This window comes from Ranitomeya variabilis, chromosome 5 (genome assembly GCF_051348905.1).
Source record: "Ranitomeya variabilis isolate aRanVar5 chromosome 5, aRanVar5.hap1, whole genome shotgun sequence".
In the NCBI taxonomy this organism is placed as follows: Eukaryota; Metazoa; Chordata; class Amphibia; order Anura; family Dendrobatidae; genus Ranitomeya; species Ranitomeya variabilis.
This window is the reverse complement of record NC_135236.1, coordinates 99381307-99397694: the sequence shown is the minus strand read 5'-3', so window position 1 is coordinate 99397694 and position 16388 is coordinate 99381307. Positions and strand designations below refer to the sequence as shown.

Genomic DNA, 16388 nt, shown 5'->3' with positions numbered 1-16388 from the left:
AAAATGGGTAACGGATACACAGGCAGCACTAGTTTGGTCAGCGGAGGACGATTGCTAGGAGTGGCGCAGACAGACTTACTAGGCCTAAAATAAAAAAGTAGGCTCAATGCAGTTCAAAATGGGTAACGGGTACACAGGCAGCATTGTTTTGGTCAGCGGAGGACGATTAGTAGGAGTGGCGCAGACAGACGTACTAGGCCTAAAATAAAAAAGTTGGCTCAATGCAGTTCTAAACTGGTAACAGGAGTAAACTGGTGGCACTGCTTTGTTCGGTGGAGGACAACTGGAATAAGTGGCTGACACAGTACGTTGGCCTAAATAGTAAAGAGGGCTAAATGTCTGCAAAAAAAATGTTCGTAAATAAACAAGTGGCAAAGCAACGTACAGGGGTGGGTTCCTCTGCTGAGTACCGGATAGTGGTAGTTCGCGCACAGTATTCACAGGTCAAAATGAAGGGCATGGTCCCTGTATATATTTACTATCATCTCTCAATTTGTATTGGCAGTGCCATTGAAGGATTTAACAGCACCGACTAAACAGCGGTGGAGCACTGTTTGAGCTGGGGGGGGAACACTCTCTCGTGGGCGGCAGTACTGGCCCAGGGCCCCTCATATTACGACGGTGTGTCTGACGTTGGGTGTGCACCCCCACCGCCAGAGACACTTAATTGGACTATGAGGGACCCTGTTCCAGTGCCGTCGGCCAAAAGTGGGCACACCCACCTGTCCAGGCAAACGGCACTCGCACGGGTGCTTGCGCCAAGTGGTGACCACGGGCCTGTGGGGGGAGTCAGCCCATTTAGGGAGGTGTTAAAAATGGCCTATGGTGGACATTCAGCAGCAGCAAATGGAGGAGTTGGAGCAGTCAGTAAGAGGAGTCCAAAAGCAAGACCTTTTTACAGGAAAGCTACGTGTCAGCAGGGGAAGGTGGGGCAAAAGAATTTGAAATCCATGATTGGTTCATTTTAATGAAGGTTAGATCATCAACATTTTGGGTAGCCAGACGTGTCCTTTTTTCGGTCAGTATTGAACCAGCAGCACTGAATACTCTTTCTGATAGCACACTGGCAGCAGGGCAAGCGAGCTCCTGTAATGCATATTCTGCCAATTCAGGCCAGTTGTCTAGTTTAGATGCCCAATAATCACAGGGGAATGACCTGTGAGGGAGAACATCGATAAGGGAGGAAAAGTAGTTTGTAACCATACTGGACAAATGCTGTCTCCTGTCACTTTGAATCGATGCAGCAGTACCTGTCGTGTCAGCGGTCATTGAAAAATCACTCCACAACCTTGTCATAAAACCCCTCTGTCCAACGCCACTTCGGACTTCTGCACCGCAGGCACCTCTGCCATGTTGCCCCCTACGGCTCGTGTGCGAACCATCACCGCCACTGTGTGCTGGGAATGCCAGAACCAAACGGTCTACAAGAGTTGCTTGTTTGGTAGCCAATATTTGCTCTAGGTTCTCATGTGGCATGATATTTTGCAATTTCGCTTTGTAGCGTGGATCCAGTAGGCAGGCCAACCAGTAATCGTCATCGGTCATCATTTTGACAATGCGGGGGTCCCTTTTTAGGATACGCAAGGCATACTCAGCCATGTGGGCCAATGTTCCAGGTGTCAATTTACTGCTTCGGCTGGGTTGAGGAGCACTTTCTTGCAAATCTACATCACAATTGTCCCGCAAGAAACCTGTACCAGACCTTTCAATGCCACCAGTTTCTATTGCCCCCTGAGAAGCTCCCTCCTCCCATAGATATTCATCCCCATCATCCTCCTCCTCATTCTCTTCGTCCGCCACCTCGTCCTGGACAGTTCCCTGACCAGACAATGGCTGACTGTCATCAAGGCTTCCCTCCTTCTCGGCTGCAGATGACTGCTCCTTAATGTGCGTCAAACTTTGCATCAGCAGACGCATAAGTGGGATGCTCATGCTTATGATGGCGTCGTCTGCACTTACCAGCCGTGTGCATTCCTCAAAACACTGAAGGAGGACTTGACAGAGGTCTTTTAGCTTCGACCACTGCACAATAGACAACTCCATGTCTGCCATCCAACTGCCTGCCCGTGTATGTGTATCCTCCCACAAATAAATGACAGCACGCCTCTGTTCACACAGCCTCTGAACCATGTGCAGTGTGGAGTTCCACCTTGTTGCAACATCTATAATTAGGCGTTGCTGTGGAAGATTTAGCGATCGCTGATGGTTCAGCATACGGCTGGAGTGTACGGGCGACTGGCGGATGTGTGAACAAAGTTTTCGCACCTTCAGGAGCAGGGCTGGTAACTCCAGTTAATTTTTCAGGAAGCACTGCACCACCAGGTTCAAAGTGTGAGCCAAGCAAGGTACGTGTTTAAGTTGTGAAAGGGCTATGGCAGCCATAAAATTCCTTCCGTTATCACTGACTACCTTGCCTGCCTCAAGATGTACACTGCCCAGCCATGACTCACTTTCTTGCTGCAAGAACTCGGCCAGTACTTCCGCGGTGTGTCTGTTATCGCCCAAACACTTAATTTCCAACACAGCCTGCTGACGCTTACCACTAGCTGTTCCATAATGAGACACCTCGTGTGCAACACTGGCAGCTGCTGATGGAGTTGCCAGGCGACTGCGCTCTGTGGACGAGCTGTCGCTTCTGGAGGAGGAGGGGTGTCGAACGCCTACTGCCAACTGTTTCCTAGACCGTGGGCTAGGCAGAACTGTCCCACTATGGCTGTCCCCTGTGGACCCTGCATCCACCACATTAACCCAGTGCGCCATGATGGACACGTAACGTCCTTGGCCATGCCTACTGGTCCATGCATCTGTGGTGAGGTGCACCTTTCCACTGACAGACTGCCTCAGTGCATGGACATTGCGGTCTTTGACATGCTGGTGGAGGGCTGGGATGGCTTTTCTCGCAAAGAAGTGGCGACTGGGTAGGTCATAGCGTGGTACTGCGTAGGCCATCAGGTCTTTGAAAGCTTTGCTTTCGACCAACCGGTAGGGCATCATCTCTAACGAGATTAATCTGGCAATGTGGACGTTCAAACCCTGTGTACGCTGATTAGAGGATGAGTACTTTCTTTTCCTCACGAGAGTCTCTTCTAGGGTGAGCTGGACAGGAGACCTGCAGATGGTGGAACTATCGGTGGTGGTGGACATGGCGGATTGAGAGACAGTTGGTGATGTTGGCCTACATACAGTGCTTCCTACCAATAACCTTCTGATTCCCTGCCTGCTTTGGCCTTGCAACGATCCCTCCACATTTGCTGCTGGTGGTGTCCGAACCGGTGGGCTTAAGGTACCTTCACACTAATCGACTTTGCAACGATAACGATAGCGATCCGTGACGTTGCATCGTCTTGGATAGCGATATCGTTGTGTTTGACACGCAGCAGCGATCTGGATCCTGCTGTGATATCGCTGGTCGTTGCTGAAAGTTCAGAACTTTATTTGGTCGTCAGATCGGCGTGTATCGTCGTGTTTGACAGCCAAAGCAACAATGCCAGCGATGTTTTACAGTGGTAACCAGGGTAAACATCGGGTTACTAAGCGCAGGGCCGCGCTTAGTAACCCAATGTTTACCCTGGTTACCATTGTAAATGTAAAAAAAACAAACAGTACATACTCACCTTCTTCTGTCTGTCACACGTCCCTCGCCGTCTCCTTCCCGCACTGACTGTGATTGCCGGCCGTAAAGTACAGCACAGCGGTGACGTCACCGCTGTGCTTTTACTTTACGGCCGACACTCACAGTCAGTGCGGGAAGGAGACGGCGAGGGACGTGTGACAGATAGCAGAAGGTGAGTATGTAGTGTTTGTTTTTTTTACATTTACAATGGTAACCAGGTTAAACATCGGGTTACTAAGCGCGGCCCTGCGCTTAGTAACCCGATGTTTACCCTGGTTACCCGGGGACCTTGGCATCGTTGGTCGCTGGAGAGCTGTCTGTGTGACAGCTCCCCAGCGACCACACAACGACTTACCAACGATCACGGCCAGGTCGTATCGCTGGTCTTGATCGTTGGTAAATCGTTTAGTGTGAAGGTACCTTTACAGTGAGGGAAGCAATGCAGCGTTGCTGACTACCTTCATTCTGACCAGGTGCACCAACAGTACAGGACGTTTGGTAATTAGTCCAGGCTTGCAAGTGCATGCTGGTTAAATGTCTATGCATGCACGTTGTATTTAAATTTAGAAGCTTCTTCCCTCTGCTAAAGGTCTTTGAGCATTTCTTACAGATCACTTTAGACTGATCATTGGGATCTTGGTCAAAAATATGCCACACTGCACTCTTCCTACTATGGAATTCCTTTTCAGGCATTGCACGCTGTGCAACTTTCAGCGGTTGGCCACGCTGTCCTAAAACTGTTTTTGGCACACGTTTTCAGCCTGATACGGGCCTGGCTGATGACAGCTGTTGCGATGTAGATTGGTGTTGCTGCGGATAACCCTCCTCCGCTTGTGAGCTAGTGCCAGCGGCACCCTCTTCCCCCAATGGCTGCCAATCTGGGTCAAGAACTGGGTCATCTATCACCTCCTCCTCCACAATGTCATGTACACCTTCCTCAGTGTCACCGTGTAAGCCGGTGCTATAGCGTTCGGGACAGGGCACCATAGTCTCATCTGGGTCAGATTCTGGCTCAGGAAACTGCGAGGTCAATGTAGTGATCTGAGTCAATGGAACAGCATCATAATCTTGCTGTGGCTGTGCATCAGTGCACTCCATGTCCGATTCTTCTTGTAATGGGCAGTGTACAATTTCCCTTTCTAACCCTGGCACGGTATGGGTAAAGAGCTCCCTGGAGTAACCTGTAGTGTCGCCTGACGCATCGTTCACTTTTGGTTTGGGAGAAGGACACAAGGAAACGTCTTTTTCCGGACCGGAAGCATCCACTGACGACTGGCTGCTCTTAGATTTTGAACTTTGGGAAGAGGAGGCGAAAGAGCTAGAGGCTGAGCCAGCAAGGAAAGACAAAACTTTTTCCTGCTGCTCCGGCTTTAAAAGCTGTTTTCCTACTCCCAGGTAAGGGAGCCTTCGAGGCCTTGTGTAGCCAGACGATGACGCAGGCTCAACACCTCCAGCCTTAGGTGCTACTGTGCTTTTGCCACTACCACCAGATGCAGCACCACCACCACCATCAATACTAGCTGGCAACCCCCGCCCATGGCCTCTTCCACCAGACTTCCTCATTTTTTGGGGGGAGACACTGAACCACAACTCTGTCCCAGTGGTATAACACAACACTATGAACGTGGCAGAAAGTTGCTGCCTGATATATGACACACTAGCAGTACAGCAGAATATAAACTGTGTGAGAATTACTATCTCACTTTTGGGGGGAGACACTGAACCACAACTCTGGCCCAGTGGTATAACACAACACTATGAACGTGGCAGAAAGTGGCTGCCTGATATACGACACACTAACAGTACAGCAGAATATAAACTGTGTGAGAATTACTATCTCACTTTTGGGGGGAGACACTGAACCAGAACTCTGGCCCAGTGGTATAACACAACACTATGAACGTGGCAGAAAGTGGCTGTAATTATTTAAAAAAAAAAAAAAATTACTGCAATAACAAGCTTCCTACAATGATCTCAGGACAAGTATGGCAGCAATAAAAAGGACTGCTGAACAAAAAAATTGGTAGACAAATAAACAAGACAGGTAACTGTGCAGAAAGGAGCAACAGGATTTTTGCTTTGAAAAAAGCAGATGGTTTGCACAGCACCGTGCACACAGCTATGCAGCTGCTGCACTAAAATGCGACCTCCACTGTCCCTGCACAAAAAGGTGGTGTGGGACAGTGAAAATCGCTCCAGCACAAGCGGTTTGGGGGTTTATATTTCCTCCCTAGCTCTGTCCCTGCTTCTGACTAACTGCAGCAAACTCTCCCTATGCTCAGATCGGCAGAAGTAAGATGGCGGTCGGCGTGCACGCCCCTTTATAGCCCCTGTGACGCCGCAGACAGCAAGCCAATCACTGCCATGCCCTTGTCTAAGATGGTGGGGACAGAGACCTATGTCATCACGCTGCCCACACTCTGCATCCTCCTTCATTGGATGAAAAACGGCAGTAACAGCGTCATACGAAACGCGACTTTGGCGCGAAGATCGCCGACCGCATGGCCGATCCCACACTAGGATCGGTTCGGGTTTCATGAAACCCGACTTTGCCTAAAAGTCGGCGATTTATGAAAATGACTGATCCGTTTCGCTCAACTCTAATTGCTAGTATTAGCCTTATTTAAAGCCGTATCTCAACCTTAGTGTTAACCCCTTCATGACCCAGCCTATTTTGACCATAACCCCTTTCTGACCTCGTACGGGATAGTACGTCCGAGGTCAGAAGCCCCGCTTTGATGCGGGCTCCGGCGGTGAGCCCGCATCAAAGCCGGGACATGTCAGCTGTTTTGAGCAGCTGACATGTGCCCGTAATAGGCGCGGGCAGAATCGCGATCTGCCCGAGCCTATTAACTAGTTAAATGCCGCTGTCAAACGCAGACAGCGGCATTTAACTACCGCATCGGGCCGGGCGGCCGGAAATGATGGCATCGCCGACCCCCGTCACATGATCGGAGGTTGGCGATGCTGCAGAATAGTAACCATAGAGGTCCTTGAGACCTCTATGGTTACTGATCCCCGGCAGCTGTGAGCACCACCCTGTGGTCGGCGCTCACAGCACACCTGATTTTCTGCTACATAGCAGAGAACAGCAGATCGCTCCTATGTAGCAGAGGCGATCACGCTGTACCTGCTTCTAGCCTTCCATGGAGGCTATTGAAGCATGGCAAAAGTAAAAAAAAAAAGTAAAAAAAATGTGAAAAAAATAAAAAAAATATAAAAGTTTAAATCACCTCCCTTTCGCCTCAATCAAAATAAATCAATAAAAAAAAATCAAACCTACACATATTTTGTATCGCCGCGTTCAGAATCGCCCAATCTATCAATAAAAAAAAGCGCTAAACAGCGTAGCGAGAAAAAAAATTGAAACGCCAGAATTATGTTTTTTTGGTCACAGCAACATTGCATTAAAATGCCCAGAATTGGAATCATTACAAACGCCAGCTCGGCACGCAAAAAATAAGCCCTCAACCGACCCCAGATCATGAAAAATGGAGACGCTATGAGTATCGGAAAATGGCGCAAATTTTGTTTTAAGCAAAGTTTGGATTTTTTTTTCACCACTTAGGTAAAAAATAACCTAGTCATGTTAGGTGTTTATGAACTCATACTGACCTGGAGAATCATAATGGCAGGTCAGTTTTAGCATTTAGTGAACCTAGCAAAAAAGCCAACCAAAAAACAAGTGTGGGACTGCACTTTTTTTGCAATTTCACTGCACTTGGAATTTTTTTACCATTTTCTAGTACACGACATGCTAAAACCAATGATGTCGTTCAAAAGTACAACTCATCCTGCAAAAAATAAGCCCTCACATGGCCAAATTGACTGAAAAATAAAAAAGTTATGGCTCTGGGAAGGAGGGGAGTGAAAAACGAACACGGAAAAACGGAAAATCCCAAGGTCATGAAGGGGTTAATGACCTGGCCGTTTTTTGCAATTCTGACCAGTGTCCCTTTATGAGGTAATAACTCAGGAACGCTTCAACGGATCCTAGTGGTTCTGAGATTGTTTTTTCATGACATATTGGGCTTCATGTTAGTGGTAAATTTAGGTCGATAATTTTTGCGTTTATTTGTGAAAAAATGGAAATTTGGCGAAAATCTTTAAAATTTTGCAATTTTAAAATTTGTAATTTTTATTCTGTTAAACGAGAGAGTTATGTGACATAAAATAGTTAATAAATAACATTACCCACATGTCTACTTTACATCAGCACAATTTTGTAAACAAAATTTTTTTTTCTAGGAATTTATAAGGGTTAAAATTTGACCAGCGATTTCTCATTTTTACAACGAAATTTTTCAAAACCATTTTTTTAGAGACCACCTCACATTTAAAGTCAGTTTGAGGGGTCTATATGGCTGAAAATACCCAAAAGTGACACCATTCTAAAAACCACATTCAAAAAGTTTATTAACCCTCTAGGTGCTTCACAGCAGCAGAAGCAACGTGGAAGGAAAAAATGAACATTTAACTTTTTAGTCACAAAAATGATCTTTTAGCAACATTTTTTTTATTTAACCAAGGGTAAAAAGAGAAACTGGACCCCAAAAGTTATTGTACAATTTGTCCTGAGTACGCCGATACCCCATATGGGGGGGAACCACTGTTTGGGCGCACGACAGGGCTCAGAAGGGAAGGAGCGCCATTTGACTTTTTCAATGAAAAATTGGCTCCAATCTTTAGCGGACACCATGTCGCGTTTGGAGAGCCCCTGTGTGCCTAAAGATTGGAGCTCCCCCATATGTGACCCCATTTGGGAAACTAGACCCCCCCCAAGGAGCTTATCTAGATGCATAGTGAGCACTTTGAACCCCCAGGTGCTTCACAAATTGATCCGTAAAAATGAAAAAGTACTTTTTTCACAAAAAATTTCTTTTACCCTCAATTTGTTCATTTCCACATGGGCAATAGGATAAAATGGATCCTAAAATTTATTGGGCAATTTCTCCTGAGTACACTGATACCTCACATGTGGGGGTAAACCACTGTTTGGGCGCATGGCAGGGCTCGGAAGGGAAGGAGCCCCATCTGACCTTTTGAATGAAAAATTAGCTCCAATCGTTAGCGGATACCATGTCGCGTTTGGAGAGCCCCTGTGTGCCTAAACATTGGAGCTCCCCCATATGTGACCCCATTTTGGAAACTAGACCTCCCATGGAACTAATCTCGATGTGCGGTGACCACTTTAAACCCCCAAGTGCTTCACAGAAGTTTATAACGCAGAGCCGTGAAAATCAAAAATAATTTTTCTTTCCTCAAAAATTATTTTTTAGACCTCAATTTTTTATTTTCACAAGAGTAACAGGAGAAATTGGACCCCAAAAGTTGTTGTGCAGTTTGTTCTGAGTACTATGGTACCCCATATGTGGGGAAAACCACTGTTTGGGCACACGTCGGGGCTCAGAAGGGAAGTAGTGATGTTTTGAAATGCAGACTTTGATGGAATGGTCTGCGGGCGTCACGTTGCGTTTGCAGAGCCCCTGATGTGCCTAAACAGTAGAAACCCCCCACAAGTGACCCCATTTTGGAAACTAGACCCCCCAAGGAACTTATCTAGATGTGGGGTGAGCACTTTGAACCCCCAAGTGCTTCACAGAAGTTTACAACGCAGAGCCGTGAAAATAAAAAATCATTTTTCTTTCCTCAAAAATTATGTTTTAGTAAGCAATTTTTTATTTTCACAAGGGTAACAGGAGAAATTGGACCCCAATAGTTGTTGCCCAGTTTGTCCTGAGTATGCTGGTACCCCATATGTGGGGGTAAACCATTGTTTGGGCGCACGTCAGGGCGTCACGTCACGTCATGTGTTCACTGAACCGTGCGGATTTAACGTATTCAATACATTCTATCGGTGAAATTCATTTTCGGAGACGCTAGAAATTAACATGTTGCAGTCCTGATAGACACGCCGCATGTCAGTGTCCACAGTAGCAGGTGACTATGGATGCATAGTGGACATGGGATTTATAGAAATCCCATCCACTATGCTGTCACAGCTGGACGCTGCGGGTGTGATGCTGCATAAATACGCAGCGTCAAACCTGCAGTAGTTCCTGACCGTGGGCACGTACCCTAAGAGATTATACTATAGTTGCGTACAGTGTGACAACTTGCACTGATGTTCTTTCTGATGCAGTTGTTCACTTTTCTTGTCTTTTCCATCTGGCTCAGATCAGCATCACAATTTCTTCCAGTCAAGACTCATCTGCAAAGTTTACAACAAAGCTGATTCCTTTGTAAGCTCTTTGTAGAAATAGGAGGTCAATTTTCCCTGTATAAGTCATGAGTCTCTGCAAAAGTCCCTGGAAGGGGGGTGGAGGAAGCAGCTGGGTCAAAAGTGGAATAAAGTAATGATAAATGCAGGGATAAGACACTTCCTATTTCTACACAGAGCAGGGATACGAGAAGAATTAGCTGGGCAGAAAGGTAAAATGAGCAATTGTCAGTACTCACTGCTATATAATTTGATGACTGCGATATATTATGAGGATACAACCTTGATGGGAGGAGAAGGAGGTGGAGGAGAAGCACTTCTTTAAGTGTATTAAGCAGTTTACCTCATACGCTGACAGATAGAATCTCACATAAATTAGTCCTTTCAGATAAATATCAATCTATTAACGGCCTGGTAGAGTAAAGTCATAATATTTAGTTTTGAGCAGGTACATAATGCTTCTTCCTTGCATTCAATAACACTAATGGCTTCTGTCATACCTGACCATTAAGACGCTTTGGCTATTTAAGGGATCTGTACAGTGATTTCTGTAAGAGGATTTCAGTGGCTTTCTATGTAGTCATTTGTCCTAGATAAATGTGACAACCGACCCAGTATCTGTACAATCCACAGTAGTTTATTATAAACCATTCCATACAACGTGCGAAACAGAATGCAGGATATATATGAGGTGAGAGACGTTCTCCGAGGATACAAGAACACAGTTCAATACATTGCTTTAAACATAGGAAGGAACACAGTGGCAAATGCCCGTATAAATACCTATACTGACGCTGTACAATCTGCAGACAAGCATGGATGCGAACTGCACTGCCATCTTGCTGCATGAGTGCCTGATCCATAGGGGTATGTTCACATGGGGTGAATACTCTATGGATATTCTATCCTGATTTGCAGGAGGGAAATCAACAATGTACCGTAATATCTTCGCTGCAAAGTGGATGAGATTTTATAAAATCATATTCAAGTGCTGCAAATAAAAAAAAAATCTACAATGGAAATTGAACTGCAGTGCAGATTTTAAAAAGAGCCTTGAAACGACTGCAGTGCACCCTTGGCATCACCAAGCTCTTTCGCACATCTGCTCACCTACTTGCTTTCCATCTAAGGCTACATTCACATTTGCGTTGTGCGCCGCAGCGTCGGCGCCGCAACGCACAACGCAAACAAAAACGCAGCAAAACGCATGCACAACGCTGCGTTTTGCGCCGCATGCGTCCTTTTTTTCATTGATTTTGGACACAGCAAAAATGCAACTTGCTGCGTCCTATGCGCCCGGACACGGGCGCCGCAGGGACGCATGCGGCGCAAAACGCAAGTGCGACGCATGTCCATGCGCCCCCATGTTAAATATAGGGGCGCATGACGCATGCGGCGACGCTGCGGCGCCCGACGTTGCGGCGCCGACCGCAAATGTGAACGTAGACTTATTCCTCACCCTATTTCTTGATTGACCAGGCTTCACAGGAAGCAGAGGAGGATGGAGATAGTGGGAAAAAAAGTTGGCAGGACTGAACTGTTTCTCTACTCCAATGGTGTACCAAGCCCTCGTGCTTGGTTTGAACCGTCATTTAGTGCTGACACAGAAGGGACTCCATCCACACAGAATGACCGTTCATACCGACGCTTGGTGATTCATGGTGGGGGCAATCAATTACATACACCCTCCCACCTACTTGTTTTCCATCTAATTCCTCACCCTATTTCTTGACTGACAAACCAGGCTTCACAGGAAGCAGAGGAGGGTGGAGATAGTTGGAAAACAAGTAGACGGGACTGAACTGTTTGGCTACTCCAAGGATGCACCAAGCCCTCATGCTTGGTTTGAAGAGTCGTTTAGTGCTGACACAGAAGGGACTCCATCCACACAGAATGACCGTTCATACTACGCACTGACGCTCGGTGATTGACGGCGGGGCCAATCATTTACATACATGTTCCCGCCTGCTTGGTTTCCCTCTATCTCCACCCTCCCTCTGTGATTGACAGCTCTTGCTTCACGGAGCCAGAGAAGGAAGTATATGGAGACCAAGGAGGTGGGAAGGTGTATGTGAATGATTGGCCGCACCGTGAAGCGCCGAGCGCTTGGTTTGAACACTCATTCTGGGCTGACAGAGTCCCTTTAAGTATGTCAATCAATGCTGTGGATTTTTGCAGGGCATTTTACCCTTTGTAATGCCGAGACTGAATTCTGTGGTGTAAAGGTACCCCATCTTGTACAAAGTCTGGAGACCATCAAAGCTCGTGAGAAAAACATCTACAAGACGTGGTCTTAGTGCTGTCAATACCCTGCAGGCGATGACCTCTGATATCTAGATGAGCAGTGGGGGGTACAATCTGGGGGCAGTGTTGGGGGGCACAGTCGGGGGGACATCTGTGGCATCAGCCTCGTGCTAAACTATTGTATATATCCACAAATGCGACACGTGCTTCATTGTTTGGGCCTCTGAACAATGGTTCTTGTGTCTATATGATACTGGCAGTGTTGAGCTCACACTCTGGATACATCTATGAATTATGCAGCGTATCGAATGTGCACATAGATACTGAATATGTACACATCGTGTCGTTCACATCTATACTTATTTGCACGCAAATGTATAGTCTAGACGTAGCTATGAAAAGTGTTACAAATGTAGCAGTGTAGTACCCTGTAAGCAGTTTATACATTGATTAACTTCATGGCCCAGAATTATCCGTGCACCTCAGAGTCTCATTGGAATGGATAGCCAAAGCCAGTTACCTATTTTACTTCATTGTAAGCAGTTTAGCGCTTTGCAGGACCTCCAAATTGTACAACGTATGTCCCTAAGAAAGCAAAGTTGGACTTTCATATTGGGACTTTAAAATCGTGGATGTGAAACCAGATGTGCTATAGAGTAAACCAAAGTCCCCTCTCACGGGGTACAGGTTCATAACATACACTGGTATTTCCCATACGTTTTCAGAGGTTTTTAAATAGGCGTGATATCATTTTTGTGCTACATTGAAAAAAGTGTAAAATTGTATAGATTAACCCATTATCTATCAATGTCCTTTTTTTGGGACGCCTAATTTTTTTGCTTCTAGCAACTAAGATTTTATAATTAGGTCCAATTTTTTTCTGTCGTGTTTGTAAAATGAATGTTTTCAAAACAGGAAATCATGTCATTGTCATTTTTAATTGAATATTCTTCCACCCAGAGAGGAAAAATCCGTACTTGTAAACATTTGGCAAATTATGTTTCTGATTCATTAGGACCCAAATCATTAAAAATCTGTCATTTAAAAAAAAAAAAGAAAAAAGAAAATTGCTAATTTAGCTAGTAATGGGTTAAAGGAAATCTGTCACCAAGTTTTGCTATGTAATCTGCGAGCACCGTGATATAGGTAAAAAGACCTTGATTCCAGTGATGTGTCACTTACTGGGCTGTGTGTTGTTGTTTCAATACAATCAGTGTTTTATCAGCAGGATATTATTACTATAGGACAACTGACCTCGTGCCTCCTAGTCCAACCCTGCCTCAAGCACTGATTAGGAGCTCTCTGTCATTATACAATGTACACAGAAATCTTTTGCATGGGTGAGGTTATATACACAGCTCAACAACTGAGCTCTGCTAGATCTGCAGCAGAGAAAAATGTGACTATCATAACCTTTGCACCCAGTAAACTAGGTGATACATTGCTCGAATTGTGGTCTCTGTCCCTAGCTCAGCGAGTAGTCAGATTACCAAGCAAAACCTGTTGACAGATTCCCTTTAAGGACAATGTGGTGCTTTATACGACAGTCTTGAACCTCTTGATAAATTTAGCGCATCTAAATTGTGCGCGAGAAATATAAAAAAATTCAGTGACAATATGAATTTGATAGAGGTCCATAATGTGGTCAGGTTTTTTGTTGACTGGGTGTAGGATGGCCAACGGCACACAAAAATCACTCTAAATAAGGAAAAAGATGTTAAGATTGGGCAGGTAAATATTACATTTATCAACCCTTTATCGATAGGAGGTTAATTGGAAAGATCAGCTGCCATCAACCAAAAGAGGAGGAGGAGGAAACCAATGTAGTCAACATATCTGATGGAGCCTAAGGCTGTAAAGATGGTTATACACTATAAAAGTAGGCTGAAGAACCGTTGCATGAATGGTGATCTGCAGTGGAAGCTCATGGGCACCAATGCAAAAGCTCCAATGGGGCCCCCAATTTTTGCAAGTCTGTTATAGTATTGGTCTTCTCATACAAGCCAAAGGGACTTTTTTGGCCCCTTAGGCTTTAGAGCCCGGGTGCGATTGCAGCCCCTGCACCTATTTTAGTTATGCCCCTGGTCCTCTGGGGAGTGATCAATGTCATACACATTTTAGTTCACATTGGCTGTTGGTCATTCCCACTGGCCATACTTGCTCAATGACACCGGGCCTTCTGAGAACCTTCTGAAAATATTTTCTGACTGTTTTTTCAATAAAGATATTTCATGCACTTCTTATAATACGACGGCAGACAGGTCGACATCAGGCAGCTAAATCTATAGGGGGAGTTCTTACAAGACGATGATAAGGAATTCAACATAGGCGAAAACAATGTTAAAGGCCTTGGAGAGTTCCTATCTTTGTAATAATATGTTGTAATGAGCTCAGAATCGAATATTTTATGGTTGGTCAGTCAGTGATACTTTATTTGGTTCACCTATAGTCCATCTTTTTACCACTTGGAGATATCTTTACAGTCCATTCCATTATGTTGCAGGGATTTCATGACAGTCCTTTGTGTCTTACTAAACGACTGCTACTCATGACGACGACTGCTAAAAGAACTTTCATAGTAATAGTAAGGAAACTCAATATGGAAGTGGCATCAATGTCTACCTATCCCCTGTGTACATTACACACTATATACAGAGCTCATGTGATCCCCTGCCTACATTAAACACTATATACAGAGCTCATGTGTATAATATCACTGTTTAACTGATCAATGAGTGTTAGACATTAATGAAGTATCCATGCAAGAAAAAAAGTGACCTGGGTGGATGAACAATAAAAGAGAAAACAAATACAAAAACCCATAAAAACTAAAACACAGTGAAGGCAGTTTTTTCTTTGCAATAATAAAAAAATAGTTCATGTTACTAACATGGCGGTTAAGACCTGATTCCAAGCGAGACTGACAGATTGCTCCTTATTAAAATTATTATACGGCTCTGATGTGTGATGTGTACACTAATATAGGACACAGCATATGTTGTAAAGGGATCCCATAACATAGCGATGATACAGGGAATCAGAAGAAAGAATATTGGATTAAGTAGCGGCGCAGGATCTGTACTGATTACATCTATATGTACAGAAGCCTTTTCCACTAGTGAGCATCCACTTCTCCCATCATTCCACCACAAAGTATACCAAAAGTGTGATGAAGAGGATGAGACTTGGGCTACAGAGGAGATTCATCCCAGAGCCAGGATAGCCATTATAACCACTATAATATTCATTTCCCCTCTTGTATTCGGTAACACACAATTGCCGGATGACGCTGCTCTTCACTCTGAATTCTGTTTGGTCTATGTCAGAGACATTCTTCCCCTCATTTGGCTTCATCACATATTCGGTCATGGACATGTTGTAGCAGTCTGTGACAAATCTTTCTTGGGGAATATTTGTATTTTCTTGGTACATTGGTCGGTAAACCTGCCTGGGCATTTGGTTTTGGTAGCTGTTGTAATAACGATAGTCATTATCATTGTCAAAGTTATACCTCATGTTGCTAACTGCGCTGCCCAACATGAAACCTCCAACTGCTCCTGCAGCAGCTCCTGCGGCCACCATTTTCATGTTGGTCTTACTTTTAGGAGGCTTAAACTGCTTATTATAGTTGCTTCCTCCTGGATTATAGTTATTTCCCCAGTTGCCACCAGTATTCCAATTGCTCCCTGGATTGGCTGGGTAATGGGGATTCCAATTGCCTCCAGTGTTGCCTGTATGACTTGGGTTCCAATTGCTTCCAGTGTTGCCTGGGTTACTTGGATTTCGGTTGGTTCCAGAACTCCAGCCACCACCTTTACTTTTTCCCCCTTTCTTAGAAGTTACCGTGATTATGAGAAAGAAGGAGATTAATGCAAGGTGAATCCAAAACCTTTTTGCCATCTTGATCAATCTGCAATAAAAGAAACCAATGTTATTTTCTTATTTCATTATACGGTTCCACTTATTTCTCATAATGCCTAGTCTTAAATATGTATTCTATTTCCAATCTTTTCTTAAAAGGGTTATTTCAATTCCCGACAGTTATGGCATATCTATTGTCTCACCTCTTAAAGACCAAACTCAACAACAGGTGACTATAAATGGAGGTTGGTCCATTGGGGAAGGGCTCCATTTACTTCTATTAGAGTCCTGAAAATAACCAAGCAGGAGTTCTCATAGCTATGCCTCGAATATTTGAGATTAAAATACACCTTTAATGGCACCGGTCACTTGCTATAAATGTATAACAACAAGGAGAGCTGAGGGATCAGACAACGACCTGCCACACGTATATAATTGTGCCCCTGTTCA

General features: G+C 44.9%; 1 protein-coding gene across 2 annotated transcripts in view; it reads right to left on the bottom strand.

Moving 5' to 3' along the window:
• Positions 1 to 10448: 10448 nt before the first annotated feature.
• The window catches only part of PRNP (prion protein (Kanno blood group)), a 31933-nt gene continuing 25993 nt past the window's right edge, over positions 10449 to 16388 (bottom strand). For both annotated transcript variants that reach the window (XM_077263031.1, XM_077263032.1), the window contains exon 2: positions 10449 to 15987. In XM_077263031.1, coding sequence (XP_077119146.1) covers positions 15216 to 15977 — 762 coding nt within the window. In that variant the 5' untranslated portion in view covers positions 15978 to 15987 and the 3' untranslated portion in view covers positions 10449 to 15215. The remainder of the gene's footprint in view (positions 15988 to 16388) is intronic.